This window comes from Tachypleus tridentatus, chromosome 12, assembly GCF_004210375.1.
Source record: "Tachypleus tridentatus isolate NWPU-2018 chromosome 12, ASM421037v1, whole genome shotgun sequence".
Lineage (NCBI taxonomy): Eukaryota > Metazoa > Arthropoda > Merostomata > Xiphosura > Limulidae > Tachypleus > Tachypleus tridentatus.
Window position 1 is genome coordinate 10,416,520 of NC_134836.1, and position 18,242 is coordinate 10,434,761.

Consider the following 18,242-nt stretch of genomic DNA (forward strand, 5'->3'; position numbering starts at 1 on the left):
ATGAAGTCTGTCTTGCACAGGTTGGTCATCTGTCCGACGTCGGCGGAGATCTGGGAAAGGGTTGCGGGCCTTTTCCGAGTCACGTCGCTCTCGGTGGAGACCATCCTGTACCATGTGCCTGTCCCTGTTCCCAGCCACCTGGCCTTTCCCTTTCAGTACACAATTACCATCTTCAAGTACATCATCTGGCTTGCTCGGAACAACTTGGTCTTTGAGCAGGCTCCGGTGTCGTACTTTTCGATACTGGGTAGAGCCAGATATCAACTGTTACTCCGCCTAGAGGCGGACTATCAGCGCCTGGGTTCCAGGACGTTTTAATATCTCTGGCAGCTGGACGTCTCGCCCCTTTGTGCGTTGGTGGGGGGGTCGGGTGGTGATCGGTTTCTGAGCCTCCCTGCCTCCACTCTCGCTTCCTATGTTTTTGTATGTTGTATATATATTTACTGTTTTTTTCGTTTGTAAATATTTATGTTTGTATCTATTTAATGTTTTTTTTTGGTTTTTTTCTTGTTTATATATATTTCATTGTTTTCCATTTGTAAATATTAATGTTTGTATATATTTATTGTTTTTTCCTTTTGTCAATATTCATGTTTCTCCCTTGTTTATATTTCATATCTTGCCTTTTTGTCCAGTTTTTGTTGTAAATAAATTTAAAATGAGAGCAAAAGAGCTGTCTGAGGCCTTCAGAAAGAAAATTGTAGCAGCTTATGAGTCTGGTAAGGAATTTAAAAAGATCTTAAAAGATTTTGAAATCAGCCATTCCACTATCCGGAAAATAGTCAACAAGTAAAGGACTTTCAAGACAACTGCCAACATGCCCAGGTCTGGTCGTTCAAGCAAGTTCACTCCGAGAGCAGACCGCAAGATGCTAAAAGAGGTCTCCAAACACCCTAACATGTCATCACAGGACCTACAGCAGGCTCTGGCTACTGTTGATGTGAAAGTGCATGCCTCTACAATCAGAAAGAGACTGCACATGTTTAACTTACATGGGAGGTGTGCAAGGAGGAAACCTTTGCTCTCTAAGAGAAACATCAAGGCCAGACTGAAGTTTGCCAGAGAGAATGTAGACAAAGACTAGGACTTCTGGAATAATGTTCTTTGAACAGATGAGTCCAAAATTGAATTATTTGGACACCAGAACAGAGGGCATGTTTGGCATAAACCAAATACAGTATTCCAGGAAAAGAACTTCATACCAACTGTGAAGCACAGAGGTAGAAGTGTCATGGTTTAGGGCTGCTTTGCTGCAGCAGGACCTGGACAGCTCACAATTATAGAATCCACCATGAATTCTACTGTGTATCAGAGGGTGCTTGAGAATCGTGTGAGACCATCTGCAGGAAAATTAAAGCTGAAGTGGAACTGGACCCTGCAACACAACAATGACCCAAAACATACCAGTAAATTCACCAAAGATTGGCTGAAAACTAAGAAATGGAGAGTCCTGGAATGACCAAGTCAAAGCCCAGATCTTAATCCCATTAAGATGCTGTGGGGTGACTTGAAACAGGCTGTACATGCAAGAAACCCCTCAAATATCTTGCAGCTGAAAGAATTCTGCATTAAGGAGTGGGGCAAACTTTCTTCAGACCGATGTAAGAGACTGGCAGATGGCTACAAGAAGTGTCTCCCTGCAGTTATTTCAGCCAAAGGGGGTAACACTAGCTATTAGGGGGTAGGGTGTCCTAACTTTTTTCTCAGTTAGAATTTGCATTTTTGTAGAATTACATTTACAGAAGATCTTGAAAAGCCTTTTCTTCAGTTTTAATTGTTTAGTTATATTCCTATAATCTCTCAGCATTGTTAAAATTGAGATTAAATATCTATATATCCAAAAATGTTACAAAAATACACAGGCTTTCATAGGGTGCCCTAACTTTTTCACATGACTGTATTTGTCACTATCTCAATGCTTGAGGGCCAATGTTACTCCGTCTCCAAATTTTAACATAGAAATATCAACTCGATCATCATTCTTTATCTTTTCATTCAGAATTCGAATGGCTTTGGTATTTTCGTCATTTTTTGTTGGGTCCACAACATTTCCACCCAGGAGTACCTGCAGAACAATAATCAAAAAGCTTTCAAATTAATACCAGATTGAAATGCTATTTAAAACAAAGTACAAGTTATTTTTATAACTAATTTTAGGTGATAAGAGAGCTTTGTAAGTATTTCTAAAGTTCTCTTTTATTCAATAAAATATTAAATGATACTTGATGCATATGAATATGCAATTTAGGAACTAATGAATAGCAATAGTTTTGTCTATTCCCTGATAACAGGTACTAATAGCCGTGTCCATTTCCTTAAACTCTTAACTTATAAAGATTAGTGACATGTCAACAATTTTAATCAGTGGTCTGATCAATCTTTGAGAAGTTTGTCCCTATTTTTATTAAGCAACCAACCTTTCACAAATTACATTTTTCCACTAGCTCTTAATGTTTATAAAGATATTGTGTGATATATGACATATTTGAACAACATTTTATTTTACTGTTTAAAACAACAGTTCTTGAATATGTGTTTTAAAATGTTCAAGTCTCCATAATTTACACATGTGCAGATTTTTCTGAAAAGTTGCACATATTTCTCCAATTATTTTCATCTCCAAAAATAGATTGATTCAATTAATGTTATGAATTAGCAGTGACACATTTCAACTCTGAACTACCATCATTAACTATTGTATTAAGTTTATCATCTCAATTCTTGATGTAGGACAAACACTAGAACAACTACATATATGGTAGAAGTTTACCACTGAAGCTCTTAATGTAGTACTTTCAAACACTACTGCCACTATATGTGTGGTATAAAGTTTACCATTGAAGTTCTAAATGTAGTACTTTCAAACAGTACTGCCACTAGATGTGTGGTATAAAGTTTACCATTGAAGTTCTAAATGTAGTACTTTCAAACAGTACTGCCACTACTTATAAGGTATAAAGTTTACCACTAAAATTCCAAGTGTAGTTCTTTCAAACACTACTGCCACTACATATATGGTAAAAAGTATTAAGTATAAAAGTTGTATATGTATGTTAAAGAATACTAACAATGCTATGGTATAAAATATTAAGTGTCAAGGCATTTGTGCATGTGTGTTAAGCAATTCTAACAATGTAAAGTGGTGAAGTGTTATGTGTAAAGGTTTGAAAATAAAAATATTCATGTTAGGTATATGAGGCTAAAATAAAAGTTACGAAAATTTGCATTCTTAAAATATAAAGAGACATATTACACAAAATTCAGATATAGTTGAAGTGTAAATAAGTGTTTAATAATTATATTATACTCATGTTAGGATACATTTAACACTAATGATGATTTTATACATTAAAGCAACAGGTCTGCAGACTTATGCCACTAAAAACCAGATTTAAATACTTGTGGATGGGACAATCCATTGCATAGCTGTGTGCTAAACTAAACTATAACAGTAGACATATGCTTAAGCACACAATTGCTTTACAAAAGTTGAAAAACAAAATTAAAAACCATGTAGTACTGAATGTAAAGTTGAAAACACTTTCTTTCACAGAAGCTAAAATTTAAAAAAAATGTGTAAAACTTACAAACGTGTAAATAATAGTTTTTATGGTAAAAGTAAAGATGAAATTTAATGTTTAAATTCTAAAATATGTAAAAATGTGGACGATTACGAAACTAAAGAATATTAAGACATAAAATTTGAGAATTTAACATTCTTCAAACTAACTCTTTCTTTCAATTCAGTATTTGAGCACATAACATCACTGGATATTTCTGTATTCTGTGCTTATACACCAGAATGTTAAAAGTTTTTCTTGTATTTTTTCATTTCTGTGTGTAGCCCGGCATGGCCAGGTGGGTTAAGCCGTTCGACCCATAATCTGAGGGTCGCATGTTCAAATCCCGGTCATACCAAACATGCTTGCCCTTTCAGCCGTGGGGGCATTATAATGTTACGGTCAATCCCACTATTTGTTAGTAAAAGAGTAGTCCATGAGTTGGCAGTGGGTGGTGATAACTAGCTGCCTTCCCTCTAATCTTACACTGCTAAATTAGGGGCAGCTAGCACAGATAGCCCTCGAGTAGCTTTGTACGAAATTAAAAAAAAAATTCTGTGTGAAATATTTTTTTACGTGTAGTGTGAAGTAAAATTGAAGTTACATTCTATTCATGTGTCTTTCATTTGATAGTTTCTAAATGTAAGAGCATAATTCTGTTAGATTATAGATTAAAGTTTTAATTTGATTATATCTTTAAAAGTAAAAGTTAACCAAGGATATTCATGAAACATGCAATGGTGTTATATACAAATATTCTGACTGTATACTTTTTATAACCTAGAAACAAGTATATTGTTATTTGAGTAAATCTATGTAACATTTTTTAAATTTTAGTTTCAACTGTTTGTGACTATTCATGTGTTCTACTTCAACAAGGTGTACTGTACAGTATTAAACTGTTACACCCAATCATGTCTTATGAAAGTAACAATCTGCTATAGTATGTTTGATCTTAGTTAGATATTCTACATTAACAAAGAACAAACAGAAATGAATAATGCTTGCTTACTTTAAGCTGTTACATATAGTTAGAGCTAGAGCGTGTATATGTGATAGTATATGCAACCAGTACAGTAATAATTACTTTCACATAACATCTGGCATACTGGAAATATGTAGAAATAGACAAACAAGAAAAGTCAACCCCCTCCCATTCACAAAAACTATTCTTCTAACATATATTGCACAGAATTTTGGGAAGTACTAGTAGTGTTTAAGCTTGGAAATATAGGACTCAGCAAAGCTAGTTTTTGGTCCACATAAGTTCTGCTTACATTTCTTAAGTATTTTTTGTTACTGCGACACTTGCTTCACTTACTTTTGGCCAATGTAGTTCAAACCTGATATCTCATGCTCTCCAGGGGACCTTTATTACATGATCTAAGTATTCAGTTACAATTCATTGCAGTGAAGCATTTTCCAACTACTACTTTGCTACCTCATAATTTCCCTCTTGCAAACAAGATTTCTTTACAGGCCTAATCCCAGATTTATTAGTTCCCCAGGTTTAATACCAATTTTTGTAGTAATCTTACTTTTGCATCCCAAAAATGGAACATGGTAGTTTCCATGTGCAGTGTCAGTGATTCCCCAGCATATATTAATATAGTACTTTTAAAAATAACACTCTTACTATATATAACTTACATTATCAATGGCTATGATTCCTCCCGGCCTAACTAACTGAAGAACTTTTTCATAATAGTCAGGATACCCTTGTTTGTCAGCATCAATAAAAGCAAAATCAAAAGATCCAGCTCTTCCTTCTTATAACAATTCATCTGCAAGAGCAAAATCTCAAAATAACTATAATGTATATTACATTGTATGCAAACATTATTTATTTATTGTTACTTTCATTGGCATCTGATATCACTGCTTCTCATTATTATACGTAAATATTACAAAGCTTGTTTTGCTTTGTTATCTTAAAATATAGGACTAACCTAAACCTCCTAAGTTGGCTGAACCTCAAGAGATATTACTGGTTTTACTGTCAAGAATACCCTTATAAGCAAGGGTGTGCCCAAGTAATGAAACATTGCATTCTAGTCTTTATTATAAGTAGAAATGTAAGAATAGTGTATTTAATTAGCTGTACTAATGACAAAGTTGATTTTTGTCTTTTCCTCGAAGAAAAGGGCTTTCTTTAATTTTATTTTTCTTTTGCTGTTTAGAAAAACCTTTGCTAGGTTTCATTTTAAAACAACTTATGTCAAAGTGAAAAATAAACTTACATGACAAAACATCTAAATGACTGAAGCTAGCTTTATTACAATAAATCATTTATGTTTAAATTGGATCTTTTCAAATATTTTGGAATTATTTTATCCTGAGTCTACTGCAGATTCTCTAAAGAAACCTTAAATCCAAATCTACATACAGATTCTCTAAGGAAACTTTACTTCCAAGTCTACATACAGTTTTTTTGAAAAAACCTTACTTGCAAGTCAACTACACTCTCTAATGAAACTTTACGTTTAAATCTTCATACAGATTCTCTAAGTAAACTTTACATCCAAGTCTACTGCAAACTCTCTGATGAAACTTTACATCCAAGTCTACTACAGACTCTCTGATGAAACTTTACAAAAGTCACTATATTTACTGTAAAACAGTGTGTGGATATAGTAGTTTTTACACCCCCGCGAATAGCGAAAAACCGCGAATATTGGATGCAGTTTTAAAACTTCTATGTATGAGATTATATACGGTACTAAATGCTTCCCAGACACTTTCTAAAGACACTCTTACTTATTAATACAGTAATAATGTAGTAATATTGCATGCAGTCATGTATTTCACTAATGTAGTAATGATAATGTAAACACATTTTAATTTTATACTGCAACAATATTTTAATCAAAAAGAAACGTAAGTACAGGAGGACAGTAACACCACATAGTATAGTTACCCATACTGTATTACTGTACCGTAAAGTCATTTTCTATGCGTACAATACATGTATTAGAATTGACAGAAAGTGGAACAAATTTAAAGGCAAACTTAGACAGATAAATACAGTACGCACAGTTCAGGTAATAATAATACAGTACAGTACAATTCAGTAATAATATGCAATTAAAAACATTATTAATACACGGTCACAAAAATATGCACTGTACATACAGTGTATGCATTTATGAAAAAATACGTACTGTATTGCAATAATAATTGAAAAAAAATAATTAATATTGTTTGTGCACTCACCAATAATGAATGATAACAAAATGATGATGAAATTTGCTGTGCCATACGATGATGATGATAACACTAATGTACAGTATGGCACAGCTTAGCTGCTGCTTTACAGCACTTTAGGTAATTACTCCTCCTCTTCAGGCACTTAAGGAGAAAGCTCCATTTCTTCAGAAGAGTAAAGAGGTTGTGTTGTTTCTTTAGGAGAGTCAGGAGGAGGTGTCGTACTTTCTTCGGGTGTGGCTTGGTTTGACGTTTTGGTATTCTTTAGGAACATGGTTATTGGCAGCTGGTTCCGTTGTTTTTTCGTAGTGATGAATAGAGTTTTGTAGGTCGACATGGTAGAGTTAATTGCATTTGAAAATTGCAGCGAACGAACCATGTAAGGGTCCCATGACTTGGCAGTCTCTTGCAAATCCTTTGCTTTTGACATGAGTTCAGCCAACCGTTCTAGAGTTAGACCCTCGTCCTCTTCCTCTTGTGATGGTTCTTCCTGGCCCTCTGTTTCTTCTTCACTGGCAGATTTCGTCAACTCTGACAAATCTTCGTCCGTTAGAGGCTGAGAGTGGGCGTTAATCAGATCATTGAACTCTTCATAAGTTATGTCATCAAAGCCTTCACCACCGATTAACTTTGCTAGTTTAACTGACTTGTTGACAGCATCATGTTGAATTTCATCCGGTGAGAACCCTTTGTAATCATGAACACATTCTGGCCACAGATTTTTCCAACATGCATTAAATGTTTCTTTTTTCATGTCTTGAAGTGCCTTGTGTATGACTGTCAGGCACGATGCAATTGTGAAATTGTGCCAGTACACTTTCAACTGGAAGTCCTCATTCTCGTCTATTTCATCAACTAATTGTTGAAGACAGTTGCCAGTGTAAAGTGCCTTAAAGGCACGAATCACTTCTTGATCCATAGGCTGGAGGAGTGATGTTGTGTTGGGAGGGAGGAACTCGATCTGGACTCCCTCATGATACAAATCCACAGGGTGACCGCCAGCATTGTCCATGATCAGCAACACTCGAAATTCGAGTTCTTTTTTGCGAAGGTATTCTACCACTTGAGGGATGAAACACTGATGAAACCAGTTGGATGTCAGGAGCTTCGTAATCCAGGCCTTGGAATTATGCATCCAGAAGACAGGCAAAGTGTTTTTATTTTTGTTCTTCAGAGCCCTGGGCTTTGCAGATTTATAAATGAGGCCGGGTTTCATCATCCAGCCAGCAGCATTGCCACACATAATAAGTGTCACTCTGTCCTTTTGTGCTTTGAATCCTGGGGCTTTCAGTTCGTCCTTCATGATGAAAGTTCTGGAAGGCATTTTTTTCCAGAACAACCCAGTCTCGTCCATGTTGAAGACCTGCTCTGGCTTGTATCCCTTCTCCTCAATGAGTTTCTTAAAGAACTCAGGATACTTTGGTGCAGCTTCTGTGTCTGCAGATGCAGCTTCTCCGTGGGATTTTCCAAATCGTAGTTGGTAAGGTTTCAGGAAACGATCGAACCAACCCTTGCTGGCATGAAATTCTTCGGCATCAGCTGCTGTTGATGGTCCTGGTTGTCCTTCAGTGAATTGAGAATATAATTTCAATGCCTTCTTTTGAATGATCTTGGTGTCCAAAGGAATATTTTTCTTTCGCAAGTCTTGTATCCACAATGCTAAGGCAGATTCCATCCTCACGATTGCCTTGTTTCTTACAACATTCACCATCTTAGCACTTCCACAAAAATTCGTATCTACACTAGCTGTGATTGCTTGTTCATTTTTCTTTATGTAACGCACGGTGCTCTCATTCACTCCGTAATGGCGTCCTACAGCAGCATAACCTTTTCCTTTCTTTATCATATCAAGCAGTTGTACCTTCTCATGCAGAGTCATAACCTTTTTCTGGCGCTTAGGTTCCTTGCCAGAAGCTGGAGGTGTAGGGCGTTTGAATGGCATTGTAGGGTGTAAATAATATTGTAAAAATAAACACTTGAATTTACAGTCCAAACAACCACGTTGAAAACTCACGCGCGAATGAAAGAGAGAAACAGCTGATCAGCAGCACGCGTATGCAGCCAATCAGCAAGAAGGAGAATCTAAAGCTGTCAGCCATTGGCTAAATTCAAACCTATTTCCTAGCCTCCTCGGGACCGAGAGCTGTGTGTGTGCGTGTGTAGTGCGTTACCGGCTGTACTTTGCCATTTGCGTTGTGGGGGAAGCTGAGGCATTCAGCCAATAGCAGCTCAGCCCATTGTTCGATAAAGACGTCAATCGATAAAACTGCTTGAGAGAGTAAATACAGACATACCCTCGAAAAGCGCTTTTAGTCTCTATGACCTACAAAAACCCGGTTTACCGAGCATTCGTTTTTATGACGTTATGACGCTAGCACGGTATACCGGTATACGATGCGATAGGGTTAAGAGCCTAACGCGCGAATATGCGGGGCCGCGAATGGGGAACCGCGAACAGGTGAGGGTATACTGTACGCCTATACTATCACCATTATTGTATATATATAAACTTCAAGAGACATTTGAAATACGCCTATACTAATCACTATTATTATATATATAAACTTTAAAGGGCATATGAACCAACCAGGCATGGACTGTGATGTCTTTTGGAACCGACTATGTGAAAACGTTTTTTTTTCCTCTCTGTGTTTACTTGCTGTATTTCTACCTTGTTAAGTTAACACAGTTTTAAAATGTTTTGAAATTTCTTTGCATAAGATGTAAAGATATTATTTCAAGCTATCTCCCAGTGTCATAGTGGTATGTCTGCGGACTCACACCGCTAGAAGCCGGGTTTTGATACTCGAGGTGGGCATAGCACAGGTAGCTTATGGTGTAGTTTTGTGCTTACTTCCAAACAAACAAATTTTAAGATATATTTTCGATGTTTTGCCTTAAATGTTAACTTCAGGACACATGATGTTAGGATCGAAAAATTCATTATATCAGGTTTAAAATACTAATAACGTTCTAAAGACGATATCACGAAAACCTAGTAACGTGAACAAATGTAAAGAAGTGTGACGTCAAAAACAAATACTAGTTGAACAGTAAGTTAATAAGTTATCAGTGAGTGAATAAAGGATTGATTTTTTATTAGTTTGATTCCAGTTTTCGTGAAGTATTTTAAATCGTGTTAGTCATCGTTTACTCAGTTGATTAGCTGTGAAATTGTGCAAATAACTTTATTTTTATGTTAATCATCGTACAGTTAGCGAGATATTTCCCTTTAACCGTCATCATTAAACTTGGGCCAGTAAACTATAGCAGCGTGCAAGCGAAGTCAGTTTGTTGAAATTTTAAAGAATGTGTATGTGTTTTCTTTTAGTAAAGCCATATCGGATTATCTGCCGAGCCCACCGAGGGGAATCGAACCCCTGATTTTAACGTTGTTAGTCTGTAGATTTACTGCTGTGCCAGCGGGAGACAAAACTTTAAAGAAAACATAAATTCATTTGATATTTACATGTGGCCTCGGCTCGGAATTAATTTCACAAAATAATTTTAAATAATCACACAATGAAAGAACAACATTATACTATATTTGTCTTTATTTTACGTTTTATTTACATTTACACACTTATCTTAAAAAGGCCGACATGTTACAATGATATAAGAATTTTACTCTACTTAATATATAACCATTTCTAGTATTTAAATAGAAATACAGTAAAACCTGTCTAAAGCGGAAACTGCAATAGGGCAGAAACCTGTACAAGCCGAAAATATCAAAAATTTGCAGCTATTATCTTAAGATTTATCTTATAATAGACCCTCTCTAAACCGAAACCTGCGTAACACGGACGGAAAACTATCTTTCACCTTCCTCATCTATCAACAAGTTAGAACCGGAGAAAGACGAAAAAATGTTTTTGATTAAATATTAATTTGTTTAAATATTAATAAAGTCTCGGACATTTTGTAACGGTAAGTATTGGTTTCTGCCGTCATTATTTTTGCAGTTAAATTAGATTCATGATTTGTAGAAATATATTTGTCTTTTAAGTGCAAAATTCTACTCTTTAATTAATTCTCACGAAAAAATAAATTTCTATCTTCCCTAATTTTAAAATTTAGGAAACAGTTACCATGGGTAATAGGTAAACATCAAAATCCACATTGTTTCAAAAATTTAAGGAAGAATCAACTTCCTGTGGAATGGAAAGCGAATAATAAAGCGTGGATCACAAGTGCTATATTCGAGGAATTTTTGAACAAATTAAACAAAAGAATGGAACAAGAAAATAGGAATATTCTACTTTTTCTAGATAATGCAACTGGTCACCCAAAAGGTTTACTTTCAAACGTTCATTTAGTCTTTCTACCTCTATGTACATCAGTCCTACAGCCACTAGATAATGGAATTATACAGTGTATAAAACTGAAATACAGAAAACTGATGCTTCAGCATATTATTGCAAACGTGGACGATTTGTAAGTGAGCATCTGAAATGACCATGAAAATTGACGTGTTAGATGCAATTGCATCTTTAAGTCATCGTTCAAATGTGTAATAAGGTGCTTTCAAAACCGTGGATTTATTCTTGATAATGGCGGAGATTGTGGAGAAGTTGTTTGTTATAACGAATCTTGTGAAACCCAAACTCTGAAAAGATTGATGCAGATAATTCGGTGAACACGGAAAGTTTTGTGAACGTTGACAAGAATGTTTTAACAGAAACAGATGAAATTGATTTAAAATCTATAATAGAATCGCAAGATGGCAACTGTGAAAGAATCAGAAGATGAACAAAATGGATAAGACAGTAAGGAGAGAGAAATTCCTACTTCATCGCAAGTCTTAAGTCATATTAATGCAATCAAATTGTACGCAAAAATTAAGGGTTAAAATGAATTTAATGAAAATGACGTAGAATTGGCGTTCTCTTTTAACCGCATGAGAAAATCTATTAGAAAAACGAAACAGTTGAAATTGGACGCTTTCTTCAAATAAATTTGATTAAGACTTTGTGTACTTATGTATATTTTAAATGTCTATTTTTGTTCTTATTGTAATAAATATAGCATGAACAGTATAACAGCTTTATTCACAAACGTTTCGAGTCAAGCAAGTATAATGTTCCGCTCAAAAATTATATATAATTAAGGAAATGCATGTTTAGTGTCTAAGCCGAAAATTTTACTCGGTCCCGTGCGATTCCACCTTACACAGGTTTTACCGTATAAAACCCAATACTCCATATATAATTTAAGTAGCTCATTCTAAATGCTACTCACCTCTTCCCAGAACGGTTTACCAAGTTTAACGGTTTCTTCCTGAATATCACATGCAACTACTTTACCATCTTCTGGGAGAGCGAGAGCTTGCGCCAAAGTGCTGCAACCAGAAAATACACCTAAAAATTAAAGCAAGAGGTCTGTCATGGTAATAAATCTGTTTAACTTTTATTAGCAGTAATGTTTCTCTTTAGAAACGAAGAATTCTAAATTCAACTGTCAATCGCTTATTGTACATTTCATAAATGCTCAATATTTATGACTCTACACCAGATATGCATTAGTATAGCACAGAACGTTTCGACCTTCCTCAGGAGATGACCAAAAAAAAGGTTGAAACGTTTTTCTTTACTTTATTTTAATCAAAATTTTAATACCCCTACAAACCGTCTTGAAAATACATTTTTACTTCATTACGATAAACATTAGTATATTTTGCCACAAGGTGTTTAAAGGAGTAGATTAAACGTTTTAAATAGAAACGTTAATGCACGTTTGAAGCATGATGGGTAATTTTTAAATACTTCGTTACATCTTATCTCCTTGTGTTACAAACCTTGATAAAGTAACTATCAAACTGTAAAGAATAAGAAGCGATAAGGAAATACTTAAGTTACTTATCCAGGTCACTGAGTTTAGTAAAAAATGATTCGTTAGTCGGTCATACTTACGATGAACAAATTGCAAAAAAATACGGTACATAAAAAGTGAGGTTACCTAATCTAACTGGTGTCTGAAGAAATGTATTATTTAATATGAAAAATATAGGATGTAATAAACAAAACAAAGTCTAACGTAATTAGTGCCTAAAGGAAACACATGTCATATTTACCGTGAAAAAATAGAGGACATAGCAAAGTAACCTTAACCTAACCAGTGCCTTAAAGAAGTAAACATACTGTACGTAATGCGAAAAATATTTAACATATATAAAAGCTAGTGTATGTTACGTCATATTATGTTTGGTTTCTCATGAAAATCATAATGCATTTATCTAAATAAAATAGTTCGATTTCTGTTTGTTCATTACGATTTTAAGATGGGTTGCAAGGAGGTCGTGAAATATTTTGAGTGTGTAGTGAGTTTTGGTACATAATAAGCCTAAAGTAAAGACGTAGTGTGGTATGATCTTTGTTTGTTTGTTTTGGGTGGCCTGGCATGGCCAAGCGCGTAAGGCGTGCGACTCGTAATCTGAGGGTCGCGGTAACAAACAAATTGTTTGTTTTGGAATTTCGCACAAAGCTACTCGAGGGCTATCTGTGCTAGCCGTCCCTAATTTAGCAGTGTAAGACTAGAGGGAAGGCAGCTAGTCATCACCACCCACCGCCAACTCTTGGGCTACTCTTTTACCAACGAATAGTGGGATTGACCGTCACATAATAACGCCCCCACGGCTCGGAGGGCGAGCATGTTTGGCGCGACTCGGGCGCGAACCCGCGACCCTCAGATTACGAAGCGCACGCCTTAACGCACTAGGCCATGCCGGGCCTGTGTGGTATGATCCAAGTCTAGAGCGGAAGGCACAACATTTATCATGAAAGAAAACATTGATTTACTTTTAAACTTAAATCGTGTATAAATTAAGCTATTTTACTTTATATCAACAACGTTTTTAATAAAAACAAACACAAACTTATTTAATTAACGAGACTAAATTAAAAAGTCAAATATTTTCCAATTCTAAAAATGGCTGATATGAATATTAAAACTAATTAAACTTAAATACAGAAAAACATTTCGACATTTTTAGGTCATCTTCGGGTTAACACATGCCAGCCATCTTTAAAATACATTTTTACTCCAAGTGGGTTTCTCGTAATCATGAATTTGCCTACTGCACAATTAAATAACGGTATGTACTGTACGCTTAGAGGAGTGCATAGTTAAATAATAGCATGTACTGTACGTTTAGGGAAGGGTATTTAGATTACAACTAAAGAAAGGTGTCTATTGCGCGCCAAGTGAAGGGTAACTATTGCATAGTTAGAGAAATGTGCCTAGTGCACAGTGTAGACAAAAACATAAGTGTCATTTTTGTGGATATATTTATCGATCGCCTCTCTCTTCAACATAGTGCAAACATTTGGCTGACCTTCGATGAAATATTTTTGGTAATACAGCATCAATTTTACGAGGCAAAACCTGGACAAGTCCAGTTAGCAAACTTTACTTAACATGGTTGAACATGCGGATCTTACAAGAAATGGTGAGAGGTACAAGGAGCTTCTAAAATCAGTTCCCCTACGACCAAAAGCAGTTCAATAAAAAGGGCTCTGAAGGCATTCACCCCAACATATGTCAGTCTCGGAGGCTTTAAAAACCATATCTGGAAGCTGTAAAACTCTTTTTATTTATCTCCTTCGCGCTTTCAGAGCTAAAGTATTCGAAACTTCAGCCACTGAACACCCACCATTATTTTATAAAGAGAAGCGCAAGTGAGATGAGGCAGGAGTTATTCTACAAGTGGACACAAACAGGAACTCTTTTACAAGTGGACACAAACAGGAACTCTTTTACAAGTGGACACAAACAGGAATTTTTCTTCACGTAGACACAAACAGGAACTCTTTTACAAGTGGACACAAACAGGAATTTTTCTTCACGTAGACACACACGGGAGCTTTTTACAAGTATACACAAATAATAATTCTTCTACAAGAAGACACAAACAGGAGTTTTCCTACAAGTAAACGCAAACAGGAGTTTTCCTACAAGTAGACACAAACTGGAATTTTTCTACACGTAGACACACACGGAAGCTTTTCTACAAGCATACACAAATAATAATTATTCTACAAGTAGACACAAACAGGAGATTTTCTACAAGAAGACACAAACAGCAGCTCTTCTACAAGAAGACACAAACAGAAGTTCTTATACAAGATGACACAAACAGAAGTTCTTATACAAGAAGACACAAACAAGAGCTCTTCTACAAGAAGACACAAACAAGAGCTCTTCTACAAGAAGACACAAACAAGAGTTCTTATACAAGATGACACAAACAAGAGCTCTTCTACAAGAAGACACAAACAAGAGCTCTTCTACAAGAAGACACAAACAGCAGCTCTTCTACAAGATGACACAAACAGAAGTTATTATACAAGTAGACCCAAAAAAGAGTTATTATACAAATACACACAAACAGAGACAAGTACATATTTTAGTTAGCTATAAAATTTTAGGTTAGGGTACACTATGGGGCGGAGGGGTTAGTATTTGGTCCGTCATTTTTATCGGGCTGTACAGCTGCAAAGATAGGGTAACCTTAATAAATCCCTAAAATAAACATGTATCATATTTATTGTCAAACTACGCAACGAAATATATAGGAATATATACGAGTAAAAGTTGAACTTACCAATGTCAATTCCATCATGATTAGCTGTAGGTAAGAAATATGATACAAAAAAGATTATAAAAGATAATAAAGTTGATCATTTCCTTGCACTCACTCTCTGTCGGGCTTAGGAAGAAGCGAGATGAAGAATAATATACAGTTTGTAAAAGATGATAAACATTCGTCCCACATTATACATACAGCATGTGTCAGTGTAGGTTAGGCTTCACACAAGCGACAAACAAGAATGATTATAAACAATTACACATCATTTCATGTCATGGTTGTGTCAGTGTTAGACAGATCTAAAACACAACAATACACTGAATTTTATTAAAGTCGTTTCCAATAATAAAATATCAAGTTATTCACTCGACACATGAAATTTGAGTAAATATAAGAAATTTAAGAAAATCTTTGCGAACTAGGACACTGTTCCCTATTCTATGTATGAAAGCAACAAATAATGTCCTATTATTCATGTCAATCTGAGGCGAATCTAAAAGAAACACATTTAAAATAGTTTCATCTTAAGAACTGACTGAATAGTATATTCAGTTACATTGAAAATCGCGTTTTGCTAGGTAACTATATAAATATTTATTAGAGGAGTGTTAGGTGTTGGTGATTAATATATAGCGTTTACTGATTTTTTTTATCATGTCAATCTGAGGCGAATCTAAAAGAAACACATTTAAAATAGTTTCATCTTAAGAACTGACTGAATAATATGTCCAGTTACATTGAAAATCGCGTTTTGCTAGGTAACTATTTAAATATTTATTATAGGAGTGTTAGGTATTGGTGATTAATATATAGCGTTTACTGATTTTTTTTTATCAGTTACATGATTGTAGAAGGCTTGTTTCATCTTCTCTTTTCTCAAGTGTATCATATGAGAAAGCCCCCCAGTGGCTCAGCGGTATGTCTGCGGACTTACAACGCTAAAAACCGGGTTTCGATACCCGTGGTGGGCAGAGCACAGATAGCCCATTGTGTAGCTTTGTGCTTAATTCAAAAGAACAACTTCATATGAGAAAAACTACTTATTAATCAAAATCTAGTTATAAGAAAACTTAATTAGTAATTAAACTCAAATGATCAATATTAGCTATATTAGCAATATATGATCCTATAACCATCGTGCCCGAAGAGTATGGGGTATCAGGGGGTTCGTTTGATCCCCACTTTGTAAAAACTCATGCGCTCTCGGAGAGAGACTGGAGAAATAAAGAGGGGAAGGAAAAGAAATAAAGGGTGTAAAAAGCGAGAGGAAAAAGGAAGGAAATACGGATCTGATAGAAGACAGAAAAATCATCGTAAAAATATCAAGATTAAGGTTTGTTTTTCACTCATTCCCTTACCTTCGAAGTGCGAGCGCATACACGTCAGTAAACAATTGAAAGTGTGTGGATAAAGCGAGATGATGTAATGACCAATGCAATTCTGTATCTTTGTTTTTCTTTTATATCTCGTGAAGGTTGAATAATGAGCATATAGAACATGTTTTTTTCTGTATTTCTAATTAATATTTATAAGATAAATATATAAACAAAATAAAGTTTTCTGTTTTTATAATTAATATTTATCATCTGATAAAGTATTTTTATTTCTTTATTTTTTTATTCAAATAATAAAAATAACTTTTTCTTGATTGTATTATGAAATGTTTATTTTGATCTAAAATGTATTTATATTTTGTGAATAATTTAGTAAAATTTAAAACATTAATTTTTACCATTTTTTTGCATGTTTTAACCTGACCATGGGAGGGTCAGGAAGTCATTTGAATAATGAATATACAGAATAAATTTTATTTGAAACACGTGATCAATGCTTTTACTCATCAAAAGAATCGTTAAAACCTATTGCTTATTTGAATTTTATTTGGTCTTACATGATTCTTCTTTATAGGTATTTGAGTATGTTGGAAATTTTGATACCCAGGAGGTTCAAGTGTAAAAGACCTCTTCCTCCATCCCTAACTTTCATTTTCAGCTACTACAATATTGTAGTTGTAGTGGTTGAGGGTCAGAGTTTCCCACAGTACTCTGGTCCTTATCAGGGCAATGTCCATATAGTGTCTTGAATTGCTTTATTTATTTATTTATTTTTAAATCTATTTATATAAAGATATTTATAAACTATGTATATTATACTAATTTTAAGCGTTTGGTGCTTGTTGGGCTGAATGATTTGTATTTCTTAAATACATATTTATAGGAGAGAGGTACTTAGAACTATGTTCATCATGTAAGTAGTATCTGTCGAGATCACACATTAAATCATTTTTATGCCAATTTTTATTATAATAATTTAGTGCATTATACAAGAGTCTATCGGATACTGCTCGGTACTTTATAAGCTGAGGTTATGATTGAATTTTGTATTTTCTGGTCTTATATGCGTTAGAAAATTTATTTGTTTTTGAATTTCGAGCAAACCTATACGAGGGCTCCTTGCGCTAGCTGTTCCTAATTTAAAAGTGTAAAACTAGAGGGAAGGCAGCTAATCGTCACCACCCACCGCCAACTCTTGGGATGTTCTTTTACCAACGAATAGTGGGATTAATTATAACGCCCCCCCAGCTTAAAGGGTGAGCATATTTGGTGCGACTTGAATTAGAACCCGCAACCCTCAAATTACAAGTCGAATGCCTTAACCACCTGGCCAGTTAAAAAAGTAAAAACAGTTGTTGCAATGAAAATCGGCCCGGCATGGCCAAGCGTGTTAAGGCGTGTGACTCGTAATCTGAGGGTCGCGGGTTCGCATCCCCGTCGAACCAAACATGCTTGCCTTTTCAGCCGCAGGGGTGTTATAACGTGACGGTCAATCCCACTATTCGTTCGTAAAAGAGTATCCCAAGAGTTGGTGGTGATGAATAGCTGCCTTCCCTC

General features: G+C 35.2%; 1 protein-coding gene across 1 annotated transcript in view; it reads right to left on the reverse strand.

The window, feature by feature from the left end:
* Positions 1–1,763: 1,763 nt before the first annotated feature.
* LOC143234936 (catechol O-methyltransferase domain-containing protein 1-like) overlaps positions 1,764–18,242 on the reverse strand; it is a 29,606-nt gene continuing 13,127 nt past the window's right edge. The window contains 4 exon segments of the mRNA XM_076472628.1: positions 1,764–2,065; positions 5,211–5,344; positions 11,662–11,674; positions 12,006–12,105. Of these exon segments, the coding sequence (XP_076328743.1) occupies positions 1,913–2,065; positions 5,211–5,344; positions 11,662–11,674; positions 12,006–12,105 (400 nt within the window). The 3' untranslated portion in view covers positions 1,764–1,912.